Raw genomic sequence first — 20,365 nt, forward strand, 5'->3', positions numbered from 1 at the left:
GGTTAAATTTATAAATGATCTGTACACATGCAGGTGTAGGTTTAAAGCTTCTTCTGTCTAAATTTCCATTTAATACCTATGGAAACCAGTCTGAAAAAGAGTGAGAACATACCTACTTACCTATTCATAAATGGATAACAAGTTGTATGTAGATGTGCCTAATAGAGTAATCTAAGTGTGTGTGTGTGTGTGTGTGTGCACGCACGCGCGCATGTGTGGAACGCAAGAATGTGTAATAAATGAAAAAATAATAAAATTATTTCAAACATGAAGGAAGTTTTGCATGAACAGACAATGGTAATGCTCCAGGAATAACTAAATTATCTGTGTCTACGAAAAAACACTAAACTGACAAAAAAATTAGTTTGATTTACTCTAAGAAAATTATATTTTTTGAATTCTGTTCTCAGTATTATGTTTTTAATTTATAAATTTCAAATAAAACTTAATATAAGAACTTGGATGTAATATTTCCTTAGCAAGATGATAGTGTACACAGATAACCACAGTTTTACCTCCCTAATGCATAAAGGTAGAGCCTAACCACAGAAATATTATGAATAATAAATACTGAGCCCAGTGAGGATTGAGAAATAATAAATTTAGAGTATAAACTATAGACTAAATTTCAAGTGACAAGGTGGCTAGATAATCTAGTGAAAAGAAATGGACTTTCGTGTCAGAAAGACTTCAGTAAAGAACCCCAATTCAAACCGTATCTAGCCTTTTGACTATTTTTCCTCCTTTTGTGCCTTTCTCTCCTTATCTTTCAATCTCTAGAAAGTCCTTTTAATGTATATTAGTTTAAGCTCAAAATTTCTGAAAGCTGGATACTAAAGACTATGAATATTGACTTTAGATAAATAAATATTTTTGATCTTTATTCATTCTCCACACTTTAGTAGCAACTCTAAGATACACAGTTTTATCAACAGCTGAACAGTTTGGAAGTATTAAAAATGCTATAATATCCTTATCCAACTATTACTTAGACATGAATTTATCAAAGCAAAAAAATGGATCTCATGAGCCTTTTGATTTTTTTTTTTTTTTTTGGTCCCAGTACAAGAGTTTATCATGTATTTTGTCAAATCTTTATCACATACTTTATGAAGTATTTATCAATAGTTATAGTCTATGTGTAATTTTAGGCATTATCTGTTATTATTGGCATGATAATCTAACCATTTATTTTGCATGTTACACATAAACTATAAAATGATTTTAGTGCACTTTCAAAAAAGTGGACTCTTCCATGCTTAAACTGGATTTAGCATGGCATTACCAATTTTCTGAATGATAATGTCTTTATTTCATTTGAAAATTTACCTCTTGTTTGTATTTAGAACTCAAATACTATAGAACAACAGAAAAACAAAAAGAGAATTAAATATTTTACATAAAAATTTCCATTTTGTTTTTCAGTTACTAGTGGCATAATTGTTATTTATTTGGAATGTATTTTAATGTGATAGTTTCTCATAATGAAAAAGGTTTAATCATATTCTCTAGAAGGAAGCATAATACAGGGAAAATTCACATACTCTATAGTGTGTGAGTATGGGAGAGGTGCTTCTTTAAATATGCTCACTCAGATGTGAAACTATAGTCATTAAAGGACTGTGCATTTTACACCAGCATTAGTTCTTCCACAACTTTTTTCTACATCCCTTTCTCTGTGCTTGCCATTAAAAGCTACTAGAAATGTTCAATATCCTCCCTAATGTAATAGGATTTTTATAATACTTTAATTACTCACTCATTAATTTTGGTCTGAAGTACTCCATATAGGTCCCTTTTTTTTGCCAGCATAATTGTTTAAAATTGTTTTATCAGAAAAAAAATCATAAAATGAGAGAATACTGTGGATTTAGCAACAGAATTTGCAAAATTTTAATAAACAGTGCTCTGCATCATACTGTTAAATAAGACTATTTACCAGTAAAATCTATAAGATAATGTCATATGTAGTTGAAATCTTTCTATTGTTAAACTCACGTTTACATTATATTTAGTATTAGATAATCAAATCATTATGTTTAACATTTTACAACAGTCATATATTTTATTCTCTTTTATATTTTTCTTCCTTACTAACTGAATAATTTCTAGTTCTAAAATTGCTAAAGATTGAAGATCAGTTTTGCATTTTCATCATCTTATTCTTTTCCATTTGTAGATATTTGATTATGTGTTTATAGCTAAAGCAGGTTCACACCTCTGCTTTACCAATATTTTGTAAAGTCAATGCTACTTTACAAAATAATATTTATTCATTTTAAAATCTCATTGTAAAGGTGATTGCAAGCATATTGTGTTACAACTATGATTTAACTTATTAGAGTCCCTTACTTCAAAATGTTTTCTAGTCCAAAAAATGAAGGAAAAAAGTTGAAACACAAAAAAAACAAATGTATGAGTTTAAAGCAAATTTTCTGTAGAAATTTCAAGGAAAACAAAAGACAATTATACAGATAATGTTTAATTTTACATTTAGGATATAATCATTTTTCTCACTCTAATATGATTTATTTTTATATATAAATGGTCTGCATTGTAGTAAAGGAAGATAAATAATGTAATTAAGAAACATGGAAAACAACCAATTCAGCTATCGCCTATAATTTAAGATAGAGATTTTAAAAAAGTCTTAATTTACACATATGCTAATGTAAATCTGAGTAATTAATAGAATATCTGACCCCAAAGTTGATAGAGAAAATAAGAGTTAGATTTGCACATCCTAGAAATTTAGTAATTTTTTATGTTTTAGGTTTCTTTGACTTCCACAATGATTTCATTATAATAAATATAGGTAGTATCCCTACTGCTATTGTAATAACTGAATTAATTGCTAAGTATACAAGATTATTGTAAATAGTAAATTTTAGTAATACATAATTTGCACGTAAAATCTGAGATTGCAAAGTCTAGTGCTGTAAATAGAATTAGTTTCAGGTTTTACAAATAACATGTTTCTGGTTTATGTTATTCTCTCATTCTCTATTTCAGGTTTCATTAATAGAATTCAAAATTTTTATGAATATATACTTTGAAATGTTTATTTCCCAGAAGTTACCATTTTTAAGAAGATAAAATGACAGAAAATTCCAAAAACAAACAATAAAATAAATTCCAATACAAATATATAGCTTTAGAAATTCAGGTTAAAGGAGAAGTCAAGCTTATTTTAATTGTAATGTTAATAGTTTACGTTTTGCCTTTATGATGTTAATCCTTACTTTCCTCAGTTTACTAATCCTTACTGGAAACCTGAAACGTGCATACTGAGCCCTTCCTAGCTATGAGCCAATCTTCAGGAATTCAGCCAAATCTTAGAAATGCAGCTTGTCCCATGAGTCCCCACTCTCCAAACCCTGCTGGCCTGATTTCTGTTCTACCTACCAACCCCTGGGCCCTTTGCTGAACTTCTCTAAACTTTTCTCTCAGATATTTCTCTGCTTTTGCCAAAATTTTGTTCCTTGGGGCTACTTCCTATTCTCTGTAGTCCATAAACTTGCAGTTAGGTTTACCAGATTTAGTGAAAACAAAGCAAAACACCCAGATAAATGTGAATTCCAACTAAAATGCAATAACATTTAGTATAATGCCCTATCAGATTTATGGGTCACATTTATACTTATATATATATATAGTAGAATTAGTAGGACTTTTATACTAATACATATTAGTATTATGTTTATATTAATATATGTTAGTATTATATTTATACTTATATATATAAAATATATATTACATATATATTCCTTTTTTAGCTGATTTTTAAATTTAACTAGGTGTTCTGTATTTTACCTGGCAATCTTACTTACTTAGAGTTTGTATCTGGAATAATATCAGGTATATTACATATAGTTTCTCAAATTTCCATAGCAGCCAAGGAGATAGGTATTAAAACTTTGATTTTAGAAATTAAAAAAACTAAGGGCAAAGGAGATGGAATTTTTATTCTTTTCCTTCCCTAGTGTTGTGCAAAATTCTAATAGAGAGGAAGAAAATTTTAGGGAAGATGAATCTGGGTTCCTCCATCACACTACAAAGTTCAATTTGAAGTTCTGGTTTTCGCTAATAGCTGTGGAATTCCGAGTGGCTTCAGCTCTGTAAGCCTCAATATCTTTATCACCAGCTGTTGAGGATGATAATATTTCTTTAGAGAATTGCTATAATCATGAAAGTGAAGTTCTGAGCAGGGAGCTAGCACATGTCAGCAACTAATAAATTTAGTTGATGTAATTGTTTTTTTTGTTTTTTTTTGAGACAGAGTTTCGCTCTTGTTACCCAGGCTGGAGTGCAATGGCGCGATCTCGGCTCACCGCAACCTCCGCCTCCTGGGTTCAAGCAATTCTCCTGCCTCAGCCTCCCGAGTAGCTGGGACTACAGGCGTGTGCCACCAGGCCCAGCTAATTTTTGTATTTTTTAGTAGAGACGGGGTTTCACCTTATTGACCAGGATGGTCTCGATCTCTTGACCTCGTGATCCACCCGCCTCGGCCTCCCAAAGTGCTGGGATTATAGGCGTGAGCCACCGCGCCCGGCCTAATTGTTTATACATAATAACAGGTTTAAAATTATGACTCCAAAGGCTACCTGGTCAGTACTTTCTTAAGAATATTCTGACAATAGGCTAAATTATTATTATTGTTTCCATATTACATGGGAAGTATATTCTTTAAGGACTTGGTGCTTTTTATTATAGCATTCATTATATTTTAACAAATTAATTTTCCCTTAGGCATTACATAATACTTCTATGAATGATCAAGGACACACAAGGAGCAGCACATACATGTTCTGTGGTCTGAGGGTCAATATTTTGTCACTACTTTCACCAGCTTGCTTACAAGAAGTTATCTTCCCCGTTTCTTGTCTTGCAATGAGACTGTGACCTCTCAATTCTATTGTAAAGTTACTTGCCTACTGCCTATGCTTTCTTAGAAAATAGTTGTTTCTGATTTGTCTTTCATAAAAAAAATCAATGAGCAATTCTCTTAAAATTTAGGACACACTACAAGTCAATAGGTTTCAGTATGACCTTTTCTATGGAATACATATCAAAGAAATATTTGTCGTACTTTTTTTATGTTCAGTTCAGAATAGCTAGGGCGTTGTCTTGTCTATTTTTCTCTTTGCAACCTGTCTCTTGATCCCTTTTATTGGATCTCCACATAGTCCGAATGACTGATTACCTAAGTCCTAACCAAGTGGCTTGCATTGTATTTACAAGCGTTGTTGTCTATAAAGAAAGCAAATAAAATTAAGTAGAGATGATGTTTACATAAAACCAAATTAATCACATTAATCACTATACCATTCTCATCCGTTCACAATCATGTTGCAATATTCCCCATGAAAATGCAAAATCAACCAAAAACACCTCTACCCTCTGTTGTCCAGACATTCCCTGACTTGACTTCCCTGATCCACTTTAGAGTAATGCTCTCTGAAAGAGATCCCTCAAACTGCAGTTTCTGATTCCTCTCCTCTCATTCTCATTTTCATCTCTATTCAGGTTTTAGTTCCCACCACCCCATCAAAACACTATATTTTTGCTACCAATATGTCCATACTTCCAGACTCACAATTATACACAATTTCACATATTTTCTTTGTACTCATTCTGTATTTTATACAGATACTCCTTTCCCAAAATATTTTATTTTTTTTAGTCTTCAGTGGATACCATGTTCTCCTAATTGCCCCTTCCAACTCATTTCGCTGCTCCATTCTCTCTACAGTTCGTCTTTATCCTCCCACCCTCTAACCTTGGGGTGCTCAGACATCTGTTTTATCTCCAGCCTCTGTAAGTGAAATAAAACTGTCTCATGGCTTTAAAGACCATCTTCATACTTTTAAATACCAAATTTATATCTTTGGCCCCTTTCTCTCCCTTGAATTACAGATAGCCGTGTCACAATAAAAATTTAAATCTAAATTAAATAATTTAATTTAAATGTTTCTGGAAAAACAGGTCCCTTAAACTTGAAATGTCTAAAATAGTACTTTTTATCTTACTATCCCAACCACATCCTCCCATAGTTGTAAATGTCTCAGGAAATGGTACCTCTGCTCTTCTGGTGGCTCAAGTCAATATTTTTGGAGTATCCTTGTCTCAATTTATTCTCTCATATTCCACATCCAATATCTCAGCAAATATTGTTAGATCTTCCTTCAAAGTAGAACCTGATTCTGATCTTTATGTCCCTCTTTTACCTAATCTAAGGTACGAACATTCCTCACTTAGATTTCTGTAATAAACTTCTAGTTCTTCTGTTTACTTCATTCTTGTGCACCTACCAGTCAGAGATCTCTTTATAATGTTTGAGCCCAAATATGCCACTCTAATGTCTGAATATTTCATGGCTAAATGTCTCACTCAGGAAAGATTTCAGAAACTCATGCAGGTTTCAAATCATGTATCTTGGCTGTTTGTACTTCTCTGATCTTACCTCTTACCACTTCCTCTTCACACACCTGTACTAGTCAGACCGGCTTTCTTGCTCTTCTCGCAACATCCTAAATACTTTAGGATTAGAGGTGGTTCTTGCTGCTCTATCTTCTGGGAAAATTTTTCCCCAGATATTCACATGATTTACTCTGTCCCTTTATTCTAATATAACTTTGTCAGAAGCTTTTCGTGACCACCTTACAAATGGATCACATTTTATCCGCATCTTGCTCTATGCCTCTATGTTCCATATTTTTTCCAGAGCTCTCACCATGATGACACAGTGTGTATGTATTTGCTTCTTGTCTTTTTCCTTCTTTAGATTGAAAGGCCTTTGACGGTAAAGATTTTCTCTGTTCTCCATGCCTCACTGTTTTTTATTTGCTTTGTCATCTTTGCCTATTTGTGTTTACTGCTGCATCCCTATTACTTCAATAATGCTTGATAAATGTGGGCTTTCAAATATATTTGTTGAATAAATAAATGAAAGAATGAATAAACACATCTCCAAAATATATAACCTAATCATACAAAAATTTAACTTAGATTAGAAAGACTTCTTTAAAAATTTTACATTTTTATATGTTTATATGACAGAGTTTTGTTCATGTTGCCCAGGCTGGAGTACAGACGCATGATCTCGGCTCACTGCAAACTCCACCTCCTGGGTTCAAGTGATTCTCCTGCTTCAGCATCCCAAGTAGCTGGGATTACAGGCATCAACCACCACACCTGGCTAATTTTTTTGTAGTTTTAGTGAAGATGGTGTTTCACCATATTGGCCAAGCTGATCTCCATCCAACTCCTGACCTCAGGTAACCCACCCACCTTGGCTTCCCAAAAGGCTGGGATTTATGGCTTATGCTTCCCAAGCATAATACTCATTATGCTTTGGGTGAGCCACCATGCCTGTCCAGAAAAGGTATAATTTTAATCACCCAAAGCATAATGAGTGTTATGACTTCTAAGCATAACCTAAAATTTAATGCTTATTACATCATTGGGTTATGATGTTTCTTTTTAATTATATATTAAATATATGTATTTCCAATTAATATTTTGACTTGTCATAAAATAAATATTATTTTAATATCAATTCCTAGACGTTAATATACCAAAACTGTCCAATTTAATTTTTATAAGATAAACATTCACTTGTTTTTATATAACAGAGATCTGTGGATAGGTTACTATTAACATTTCATGTGCAATAAGTGTGTAGATCATCTCATCAAGTTTAATAGTATCTGTTATGGTAAGATAAAACAATACTGAGAAAATTTTAACGTATAGAAAATAAAAGCAGTTGGGTTCTGCTTTTCAGCACTCTGATCTTGAGTGTTACAGACAGGGAAGAAAAATTGAAGTAGGTATAATTTCTTATCAATCTGAACATAATTATTTTATACTGAGAAGTATTATTTAATAACTTGTGATTTTAAAAGTAGTGTACCTTGGAAACAATCTCATGACTTTTATTCAAAAATGTCTGAGGGAATGCTGAAGAATCAGAAGCATCTTGTTTCACTAAATTTTATATTGCTCTATAATTACAGTTACAGAAATACTATGATCAAATTTGTTTTTCACATTTTATATAAATACATAATTATGAAACAAAGCATATGATATCAACTATAATAATAAATGAATACATTTTAAAATTAGAAATTATAAAATGCCTTTTTGGATAGTTTACTTACTACACTGGGAATGATAACCTCATAAGGAAGATGAGACTTATTCCTGCCAATGATATATTCTTATATTTAACTATTGTTTTTCTGATTTTAGGATGACTAAAGTATGATTTTAGACACCATAATTTAAAATAATGTTTTAAAATCAAGACACGCAGGTGGAAAAATTAACCCACAAAAATTAAAAATTAAAAAATTTTGAATTACACTTTAAGTTCTGGGGTACATGTGCAGATCATGCAGGATTGTTACATAGTTATACACATGTCTAGGTGGTTTGCTGAATCCATCCCCTGTCATCTACATTAGGCATTTCTCCTGTTATCCCTCCCCAATCCCCCCACCCCCTGCTATCCCTCCCCTAGCTCTCCCACCCCCCGACAGGACCTAGTGTGTGATGTTCCCCTTCCTGTGTCCATGTGTTCTCATTGTTCAACACCCACTTATGAGTGAGAACATGCAGTGTTTGGTTTTCTGTTCTTGTGTCAGTTTGCTGAGAATGATTTAAAAGTTAGTTGTGTGACCTAAAGTTTCCTATCATCAGTTGCTTTATTCGAGAAATAGGGATATTAATGCATTTGCACATTTAATAAATGGAAACTATCGAAATGAAGAAGATCATGAAGCAGAGAAAGTGATATTAGTGCTAAGACAACAATACCATCCTATTACCAATCTAGTTGTTGCTTACAGACTTATTCATAGGTATACCCAGATCTATTTATAGCTACAGTAGGATACATGTTACTCACTGGACAAGTTTTCACAATAACCATGTGAGGTAGGTTTTATTGGAGAAATAGAAGCATAGAAAGAACAATTAGCTTGGCAAATATGTGGCGAACATGGCTTCAAAATCAAGCTATTTTCCTCCAATGCCAAGCTCTTCAAGCTCTTTTTAATGCATTATGTTACGTTGGAAATTCACTTAAAAGGCAAAAACTTTTCTTTGGAGGTGAAAAAACAAAATAAATAGAAATTCATACTTAAGTAGTATGTGTTTGGGTTGTTAATCTCTCTTTTTTTTTTTAAGACGGAGTTTTGCTCTTGTTGCCCAGGCTGGAGTGCAATGGCAAAATCTCGGCTCACTGCAACCTCTGCCTTCCAGTTTCAAGTGATTCTTCTGCCTCAGCCTCCCAAGTAGCTGGTATTATAGGCGCGTGCCACCACACCTAGCTAATTTTTGTATTTTTAGTAGATACGGAGTTTCTACTGCCTGTTTCAGCCTCCCAAAGTGCTGGGATTACAGGCATGAGCCACCATGCCCGGTCTAGGTTTTTAACTTCTAACTGTAATTATTTTAATATTTTTAGAATTAAAAGCAATTAAAATAAATGGTATTGTATTTCTTAAAAATTGTTGTAATTTAAAAAATCATCATTCCAATTCTTTTCTAGGAAGTGTATTCCTTCAGACATGCATTTGCCAGTAATCCACACTATGTTTTATGTTGTTTATACAATAATAAGAGTTTTAGCCACAAAATAGTTTTTAATTAAAGTACTTATTTATTTTTAGGATATATCTGTTTTGCTGCTACCATTATTTTCTTTTATGCTGTTAACCTTTTCTTCTTCATTTGTAGTTTTAGAAATATTTTAGGTCTGTTTCTGTTCTTATGCTATTGCTAAATTCAATAAACAGAGGGTCATTAACATGAGTCATATCTGATTGTGGAACAAAAAAACTCTATACAGAAAAATATTTAAATTTACATTTTATTTACTATGTTTTGTTCCTTTGCAATAGTTAAGCTATTACTTTGTTTCTGACAGGTCTTTTGAAGCATTGCATCTATATGTACATTCTTGAAATTATTACTTTAATTTCTAAAAAAATAATTTATTAATATTATACTGAACTTAATATGTGCAAGTGGACTGAATATTATATATTTTTTCCAAATAAAGAAAATATTTGGGGAAACATTGAAAATAAATTAAATTATTTCCAAGTAAGTGGATCCTATAAATGTGATTTTCCATGTTTTAATGAGCCCTTTTATGCTAAGAATACATTAGTTTTTCTCTACTCCACTGTGAGAGAGCATTATGAAACATATCTCGGTTTTATAACTCTCTTTATAGATTTGGCCTTTTTGGGGACATCTGATTTCTTTATCTCATTCCCCTGTCATTCATGGTAAAATACTGCTGCACTCTGAAATAGTTCTGAAAGTGATCTTATGCACACTTTAAATTGTCTTATAACAGAATTCTTTCTTTTCAAATACATTACACTAATGAGTATACATTTTCCCCCCCTGCATTTATATTCTTTATGTTAAAGTTAAGGAAAGTTACAGGAATACTGTACTTAGCACTTTTGCCTTATTCCTTTCTGAGTAACTCCTAAATTAATTTATAAGGTGGAAAAAAGGATTTAAAATGATAGAACATTGATGCTGTTATGATAGCAATAAGATAAATCCAAGGAGATTTAAGCCCTGACCCTTTTTCAAAATCATCAAAATGTTCCATTGGGTTAATTATAATAATATATCACAAATAATTACAGAATCAGAGAGTAAGAATTCTTTTCTTCACTCTGGAAGCCACATGAGCTATTCTCTGTCAGAAAATCTAATTATAAGTCTGATAATAATTGGACTAGATGGCCCGATGACAGTCTCACAAACTTAAACTTGCCTCTAAATCTCATGATGTCTAATTTTAGCCTGTTCCCTGCTCTTACTTCTGCAACATTAACCAACCAGGTATAAGCATGCTAACACATTAAAATTACAAGTTTGCAACCAAACTTGTATTTTGTAAGCATACGTAATGACTGCTTTTAAGAATTCATGGTGAAATCAGCCTGGTGAATATATAATATGAGGAAATGAAAGTTAATAGTCTCGAGTGACAGTTAATCTTTGTTCTGTCACCTATTAGTTGCAATTCACTTTTCTTCTATGGAACACAATTTTCTACCTAAAAAATGTTAGATAGTGTCATCATTTCAGCACTTTTAAATTCTAATAATAGAATGTATGTACCTCATACCTTGTCATTGTGATAGTACACTATTCAAGTTAAGAGCATCTTTAATTGATATTATTTTGATATACTGAAGAGACCTCTAAGAAGTGTATTGTAGTGATGTTCTGTAATATTTATTGGTTGAAAAATATAACAAAAAGTAAATTCAATTATAATTTGAAAATTAATTTCTTGGTGAAGGGATTTGTGCAAATACTATATAATACGTTCAAATATAAATTCCTTAATAATTTCAACATGCAAAAAAAGAAATCCTTTCAAAATTTTAGGTTTCGATAATTTTAAAAATTATCCTTAAATCTTTAAATTGTTTAAAATTCCTAGAATTTAAAAAAAGAATTAAAAAAATATAAATGATTTAATATGGATATATCCTTGAGGGAGAGAGCAGAGGGTGAAATAAGTAATTCTAATGCAGCTCTAAAAATAAGCTGTTTCTTATTTTCTTGAGCAGAAATTTATGCTGATGTTGAGAAGAAATAAAATATTTTGCAGTTACAGATAATATAATGACCCACATATCTTGAAAAGACAATATAATATTTTTTACTTATATTATCTTTTATCAGCTCTCATTTAATCATTAGCCAAATATTGTTAAGTATGATCATACCCATCATATTACTTCAATGAATATCAAATCGAAACCGCAGATTCTATTTCAAGAAGTTAGTTTAGTTTAGTTGAGGAGGATCAGCTTACAATAAAAGGCAGGATATAGACAAGTGACAGTCAACTTCTGTGAGAGTGAACAAGAGGTCTGAAGCAACTGCAAATCTAGGAATTAAAGAAATGCTGCATAAGATGTGTAGTAGATTAGTTGGACTTCGTCATTAAAGAGGAAAGAGGTAGGTGTTCTAAACAGGCACATTTCAAGAAGGAACTTCTAAGGTGCAGTTAAGCTCAGAATCTTTGGTATTTGTGCCATAACTGGCTTACCCAGAAGCTAGGTATTACTAGGTAATATGAATTGCAGCAAAATTAAAGAGGCCTTTTAATGCTAGGTGTAATAATTATAACTTTATGCACAATGGGTAAGTGTTAAACAATTTAGAAAAGGATTGTACAATTGGTTTTGCAGAAATACACATACAGAATCATGAAGTACAAAGAATTCCAAATGGAGGGTGGAAAAGAACACCAGAAAGCAGTAATATAACTGTCAGCATTTTGTTTAGCTATAAAAGAGAGTGTGACAGACTGAATTACTGCATCAATCCATTTATGATTTATGTAAACACTTCTTATAGAAATAAATTCCTAAATTTCTATTTTTTTTTAATTATTCAAATTGGTACAATTTACTCCTATGTATAAAATGTGGTTTTGTTTTACAAATATAGTGAGAGAAAAAAACTACTATATTTTCTATAGATACACACATACACTTAGAAAATATATTCTAAGTGTTTATTTCCTTCTGACTCTTGAGGATATAATATTAAAATATTTATAATATATGAGGGAAATACATTTTTTGTAATGTCTCTGATTATCTAATGTTATCCATCAGACTGCTCGGGTGGAGAACAGCTTAGCTAAACCTTCTTGGCCCCAGTCAAACACAGGCTGCCTCGATTCTGAACAGGTCTATTACGAAAAAAAAAAAATCCAATGAGAAATGTTGTGTATTTTGGATACTCTGAGGGTCAACTGCATCACTATCATGTCCCTTCAATTTCTTGAGCAGACATATATTACTTCATGTATCAGGTGTCATGGTACCAAGCTGAAAAGCTTGGGAAGAAACAGCCCCACTCTTACCCAAATCTGTGAACATTGTAAACTTGCAGGTTAAAAGGTATTCTCACATTAATTTTAGTTCTCCAAGTAAGCATCTATTTTTGTACAAACTGGCTAACATTGTTAAAATACTTTGAAACATTTTGGAGATGAAATCAGAACTTTTTAATAAACTTTTATGATGATGATTTCTTTTAAGTACTCTGACACAGGGAGTTGAAATGCATATCATAAGAGAAAATAAAACCCGCTTAGGTACAAATAGAATAAATAATTAAAATATTTCTGTGTCTTTATAATAAAGTCTATGCCAGAGACCAAGCAAAGCTAAGCAAAACAGATCAAACCAAACCAGAGAACAATGACAAAAATCGGCACTTACCCATGTTTTGCAAAATTTGCCCAACGTTTCACTATGGATCTACTCAAAATTTCCTCAGCTTTTGTATAATTAACTCTTCTTTCCAGAGGTAAACCAAAGACAAATTCAATTTCATAGCCATGCATCACTCCCATCCATTCTGGCCACGGAAGTTTGGAGGATCGGTGTTCAAAATAGTAGAAAAAGGCATTGTTTCCCCATTCTGAGCACTTCTTCGTAAACTCCAGGGCCGGGCATATAATATTGTAATCCCCAACAACATCATCCAAGGCCTCACGGTAGTTTTCAGGTCTCTTATCATCTACCCAGTCTGTGTAATGAAAAAGGATAGATTCCTTTCCAAACTCACTCACTCCTGGAAAAAATATTTTTAAACCTTCCTGAAATTCTTTTCTAGTTATGATACTATTGTTATCTTTGCTGAAGCCAGGAGCACCATAGACTAAAAAAGCTGTCCCTTCATCTTTATTAACACCCACCAAAATCTGGGTTTTTTTAAATTGTCCAAGTTCAAGTAGTATGTCTGGCATGTCAGTGAGAAAATCACCATCCACTGTTGGACCAAAGTTTACTGACAAGAGAGTTCCGTAGGGGACAACAAATGCTTCATTCAGAAGAATTTCTTGGGGATCTTTGTTTTGAAGGCATTTGACTATTTCAGTCTCATTTTCTCTAGAGCAACCAGTAAATTTAGCTAAGGCCAACGTTCTGTTCCTAGCTTCATAAAGAGATGTTACTGCCCATGGAGCATTAGAGGATCCACTTTGCAGAATGACTCTGGTGAACAAGGAATGGCTTCCAGGAGAAAGCAAATGCAGACTAACTGAAGCTGCTCCTGCACTTTCTCCAAAAAGAGTTACACTTTTAGGATTTCCACCAAAGGCTGCTATATTTTTTTGAACCCACTGAAGAGCCAACCGTTGATCAAATAAACCCATGTTTCCTGGAGCCTCAGGATTTCCTGGCAGAGCTAAGAATCCTAGAGCACCCACCCTGTAGTTCATTGACACTACAATAACTCTTTCGACCCGAGCAAGAAACTTGCCATCATAAACATGTAAGGATGATGTTCCAGTTTGAAAACCACCGCCATAAATCCATATCATTACAGTGGCATTTTTTGGTTTAGGTGCTGGAATCCACACATTTAGATATAAACAGTCTTCGCTGAGGTCAGTGTTTGGGTTCCACATCTCTGATCCATAGAAGCCTGGAAAACTTTGATCTATGTTCTGATAGCAAGAATTTGCATATTTTGTGGCATTCCAAATATCAGACCACTTGGTCAGAGATTGCGGCTTTTTGAATCGAAGTCTACCAATAGGTGGCTGCGCATAGGGAATTCCAAGAAAGGCTGTTACTGTGCCCCCAAGAACTGGCAAGTTCATCCCTCTGACTTTTCCATTCTTTGTTGTGATTATGAGGTCATCTTCAGTATGTGACTTCCCAATAAGCATGCAGAGCAAAAGGAACCAAAAGAGAAATCTGATGCTTATGATTATTGCGGCTTTGCTATACATACTGATTTCTGAAAAAGAGGTAAATACAATGTTTTATAAGCCTTCTGCATATAGTATATTATACTTTATTGATGAGAATTACTTAAAATATAGTAGTTGTTAATTCTACAAATTATGAAAACAAAACTGCTTCAATAAAGGCCTACGTAGAAAAAAATAGAAAACAGAGATATTTCAGTTTTCAATTTAGAAAAAAAAATAGTGAAATGGAAAATTAAAAAATATTTATTTTGGAGATACTTACTGTCAAATCTTTGTTAGGGAGAGGTTGTATTTTGAAGAGAAAATTTGTCCTAGTCATATTTAATGTTACTTCTGACTATATGTACAGCTCCACCAAAAAAGCAGTAAACAGTAGTTCACCTACATCAGACTTAATTTCTGCCTTGGTAAGAAGAGAAAATACAAGCTCGAATATTCTCTGAAATATTATGCCTGGTTGGCATTTGGCAGAACTGATAAGTAGGTTAAGAACTTTTAAGGATCAATAGATTTTCATTATTGTTCTTTTCTGTTTTCCTTGTGTTTTCTGTAGTCCCTTTTGCCAAGTGATAGCTTCTCTATACAATCCTAGTATATGAACCGAAGAAAATTTAGACAATTTATTCATAGACTATTAAGTAACAAATATATGGTAGTAGCCATTTATTCTACACATTGTGAAAACTGACAAACATGCTACCATTAGTAAGAGCTATGGAAAAAATAAAGAGCAGGGACTGAGGATACATTCCAGGCAGTTTCTCTAAAATTTAATAAACACAAGGGACTTCTCTATCAGATTTATAATGCCAATGGAGAGAACCAGTGGCTAGTATTATAATGTCTGGGAGAAGATAATGGCTTAAGAGAAATTTCATACTCACTATTACTCAACATGTATTAATATTTGTTACAGCAATTGGTTAACAGATTAAAGTATATGCAACTAGTGAAGCTAAATGTGTTAGCACACTCAGAATTACTTGTATTTTGATAGTGAAAAAAAATGACTGAAATCAGAGGATCAAAGCTGGAAAATAGTTGGGCCACATGGCAGAAGCAAAAATAATCTTTGTTACCTACAAAATCATAAGTATTTGATATTTATGAAATAATATTTATTGGATGACATGAGACTATTTGGGGAGATCAAAGTTTTATCAGAAATTCGTAATGCAAACTTGAGTTTCTTTTCAATGAAAAAGAAATTGAAATCAGATTTGGAAACTCTGTGACAAAGATGGACAGCAAAATGTAATGCAAATATCATTTAAAATAGCTAATGTCTTTCTTTTATTTCGAGATGGAGTCTCGCTCTATCATCAGGCTGGAGTGCAGTGGTGCGATCTCAGCTCACTGAAACCTCCGCCTCCTGAGTTCAAGGGATTCTTCTGCCTCAGCCTCCCAAATAGCTGGGACTACAGACATGTGCTACCACACCCAGCTTATTTTTGTATATTAGTAGAGATGGGTTTTACCATGTTGGCCAGACTGGTCTTGAACTCCTGACCTCGTGATCCGCCCGCCTCAGCCTCCCAACGGGCTGGGATTACAGGCGTGAACCACCATGCCCAGACATAAAAGAACTAATGTCTTTATATAACTTCAAGAAATCCGATTAAATACAGTCAATTACAAATACTGATTCTCATTCACATAATAATAATGAAAGTCCAAAGGTCCATAAATGTATAGTTTTTCCTTTATTATTTTTTCTCATGCTTTAATTGTAAATCCAACCTACAAACACTAAGCATTTGTATTAGCTTTCTCTTTGTTTATTTAATTTAGATTTTCTCAAAAGAAAGAGAATAAGGAACTATGCTGATGCCTATGTCCCAGACCTAAGCTATCATATTTCGTATCAGCCTAATTCACCAATGCTCAAAGGACAGCCAGTGACTTAAAAGTATTTTTTATCCCAATAAATATCTGAATTTATTAATCCATGGTCTGGAGCATTCAGTTCGGGGCTTGATGCTTAATGAATATATCTATATGCAATTCTACCCATATACATATGTATATGCATATATATTTACATATAAAATGATTTCTATAATAAGGTTTTCAAAAATCAAGCCACAAGATTTCTACTTTTCCAGTTGTATTTGGTACAATTAGATGTGTGCTAAGATCAATAAAACATTTTAACAGTATTTTCTACCCTCATGATATTTAAGTACTACTAGGTAATAAATACAATTTGTTGTACAGTCATATGCCATTTAATGAGGGATACATTCTAAGAAATGCATTGCTAGGCACTTTTATCATTGTGCACACATAAGAGAATGTACTCACACAAACTTAGATGCTATAGCCTATCACACCTTTAGGCTATATGGGATAGTCTGTTGCTCCTAGGCTACAAATCTGTACAACATGCTTCTGTACTGAATACTGCAGGCAATTGTAAGAAAATGGTAAGTGTATGCATATGTAAACATAAAAAAGGTACAGTGAAAATATTGTAATTGTATAAGACCAGCATTATTGATTGAAACTTCATTATGTATTGTATGACTGTATTACAAATCATTGTAAATAAATCAGTCAATAAAATTAAGCAATGACTTAAAATTTCCTATTACCTGACACTAGTAACCTTTCAGACATAATAAGTTTTAGAGGCACTACTATTTCAGTTATTTTTTCTTTTGTTAAACACTAATCCCTTTCACTTAAATAAATGCAGGAGAGCATCTGGAGAAAAATGAAATGCCAAGGTGACTTTTTTTTTTTCTGTTTTGAAAACATCCTCTGGGAAGAAAAAGGGAATTAGGGGCAAAGCTGATTGGGTAGGTTTGTTCTAAGCTGCAAAGCATCCCTGGTTGTACCCATTCTCCCTCTTGCCTAGCTCAGTTAATGTTCTTCTAAGTCTAATGCAAAAATCATCTATATTTTCCCTTGATTATAGTTGAATATTAGTTTGTCTTTAGAAACCAAAGACCAAATTGTCTTTGATAGTTTTGGTCTTTGATAGTTTTCAAACTTGTTCTACAAACAATTTAATAATCTTATTGCAAGCAAGTACAATATTTACTACAAAACTGTATTTGTGTTTTATGTAATTATGAAATGTGATGTTTCATTGTTTATGCTAAATAGTTGCTATAACAACTAAATGGTTGTAATATCTTCCCTTGAAACTTAATTTGATTTAATAAAAATACATTACATGTTTATATTTATATTTTGTGCTGAGTAAATCATGTTATATAATAATGATTAAAATCTTTAATTTTTTAATAATGATATCTGAGTCATCAACTTATAAATAATGTAATTGGTAGCATTCAAAGAAATCTTTGCGAGCATGCATTCATTGCCAGAATGACAATATAATGCCAACTCACATATATTGTTGCAGAGTGTTATATGATATATTTAATGTGCATTTTAATATAAAAATATGCAGATTATTGTTAGTATATTGTAGGCTAATATATTTACATTTAACTGCAGTACTTTATTTTTGCATCACTGTGTCTTTTTTATAATATGGTATTCTCTATTCTAACATGTTGCTCTGTAGTTTTCCCATTAAAAGACTTTAAAAATTTAATATGTTTATCATGTAATTGAGCAATCAAAAGAGAAATAAATAAAAAGAGAATAAAAATATTGAGTCTATATCTCAAAATTTTTATTAATAAATAGGATATTCGACAAAACCTTATTATATTTATTTCTATAAATTCTGGTGTAATTGGATACTGTCGCATTAAACAATTCTGAAAGAACATAATATGTTTATCGTAAAGAATGAGGCACATTTTCACAAGTACATCTGTGTATCTGAATTTAGATCAATTTATTTATCAAAAGAGTATTTAATCTTGGAAATAAAGACAGGAGTTTTTGTTTGAAATTTTTAAAAATCCCAGTTTTTGAAGAACTGAGTTTCTGAGGAACTGAGTTTTTGATTGGAATTGAGTAAATTCACTGGCAATTTTTGAAAATGCTAAACTACTAAAACAATAACTTTTAAATAAAAAGTGGAGAAATTTTTCTTTTGCATTTTTAATTCAATTTTGAAAGTACTATCAAAATTCCCTAGGTGAAATTAAGAAATAATATAAAACGTTATACTATAAGATATGAATGTGATAAAATAATTTATTTGCTATTTATTTGCCATACATGAATATCAACCAGATGTTCAAAACAAAGGACCAACCAAGGTTTTTAAAGATGGACAAGCAAATAGTCATAATAATTTCCTTGTATATACAGTAATTTTCCTATCTTTTAAAAAGTTACAATTAAATATTTATTTCTACTTGAAAATAAACCCTCTTAAAATGGCAGAAAAGGGTCATCTAGATAATATTAATATCATCTAGAACAAGGGCTATTAAATGTATTTGATGAAATCAGAACAACTATGTCTTTATACCAAACTTAAAAAGCTTGTTTTGTGCAGCCTAAGTGAAGTGGGGAATTGAGGAAGTCTGTTTATAAATAGACTACATCACTGTCTTTCAAGGATTCTTCAGCTATGCTTTAGGCATGTACACATGTAGAAGACACTACATTAGATATTAGAAACTTACGATGTGTATCTGTTCTCAATAAGGAAGAACATTCAGAAACATTTCATCGTGTGAATAATTTGATCATTTATTAGAGAGATTTCTTGAGTCTTCTTTGAATATTAAATCTTCTCTTAGCTTGATATCTATTCAATTACAATTCTCTTAACATCTGGGACCATCTAAATTTGGTAAGAATGAGTAGATGCTGGCAAGCAACCATCAAAATGAAGACAATATACAAAGTAAAAATGTATTATACTTACCGAGAAATGAATCAAAGAAGGAACTAAATTTTTGGAGTAAGATGCGACTTATTTAGCTATGATTAGCTTATATTTTATAAAAATGAAATTTAGAGTACATCCCAAATATATTTTTACAATTAACAAAATAGGATGTTGCAAACAAACAACAACAACAAAAATTGGAGAACAAAACAGAACTATGATAATCCAATTAGAAATTCTATTTGGCATCCAAAAGACTACTTTATTTCATATCCAGAGAAAATTCTGAAGATTTTTGTTCAAATGTTAAAGTCACACTTGAATAGCTCACGGTTATTCTTAAACAAAGTAATTATTTATATAAGAAAAGCATAATTGTATTTATTGCGACCATGAGATGGATTATATTAAGGAAGGCATTACACAGACTAGTGACAGGAATTCCTAATTGAGTTTATTATCACGAAATACATTCATAAAAATGTAGACAACATAATCATAAAAATCAAAGTATATAGCAAATAGAAATCATAAATAATGAAATCATATTTCAGTATACTTTTAATCATTCATACATTTTATAATTCTTAATATTTAATTCCCTGGTTAAAGTGCAACTGACGTTATTAAAATAAAAGGTTTATAAGATTATAGGATGAGCAGAAAGTATATTTTCTTACCATTTTTATAATAATAAAATAATAGCAAATATAAAATATTTTGCTACAATTTAAACAAACATATAAAAGTGAATAAAAAGGGCAAAGGGGACATGTTCGTAAATCATTGTAAATCAAATTAGAAAA

At 31.9% G+C, this 20,365-nt stretch overlaps 1 protein-coding gene and 1 long non-coding RNA gene across 2 annotated transcripts in view; one reads left to right on the forward strand and one right to left on the reverse strand.

Moving 5' to 3' along the window:
* The window catches only part of LOC105713607 (uncharacterized), a 167,211-nt gene that overhangs the window by 145,074 nt on the left and 1,772 nt on the right, over positions 1-20,365 (forward strand). The window lies entirely within an intron of this gene.
* The window catches only part of BCHE (butyrylcholinesterase), a 58,411-nt gene that overhangs the window by 37,351 nt on the left and 695 nt on the right, over positions 1-20,365 (reverse strand). Inside the window, exon 2 of the mRNA XM_012447361.3 lies at positions 13,290-14,817. Within this exon, the coding sequence (XP_012302784.1) occupies positions 13,290-14,817 (1,528 nt within the window). The remainder of the gene's footprint in view (positions 1-13,289; positions 14,818-20,365) is intronic.

The sequence above is a fragment of the Aotus nancymaae genome, unplaced genomic scaffold (genome assembly GCF_030222135.1).
Source record: "Aotus nancymaae isolate 86718 unplaced genomic scaffold, 86718_ANA_hifiasm-v0.15.2.pri h1tg000019l, whole genome shotgun sequence".
NCBI classification, from domain to species: Eukaryota; Metazoa; Chordata; class Mammalia; order Primates; family Aotidae; genus Aotus; species Aotus nancymaae.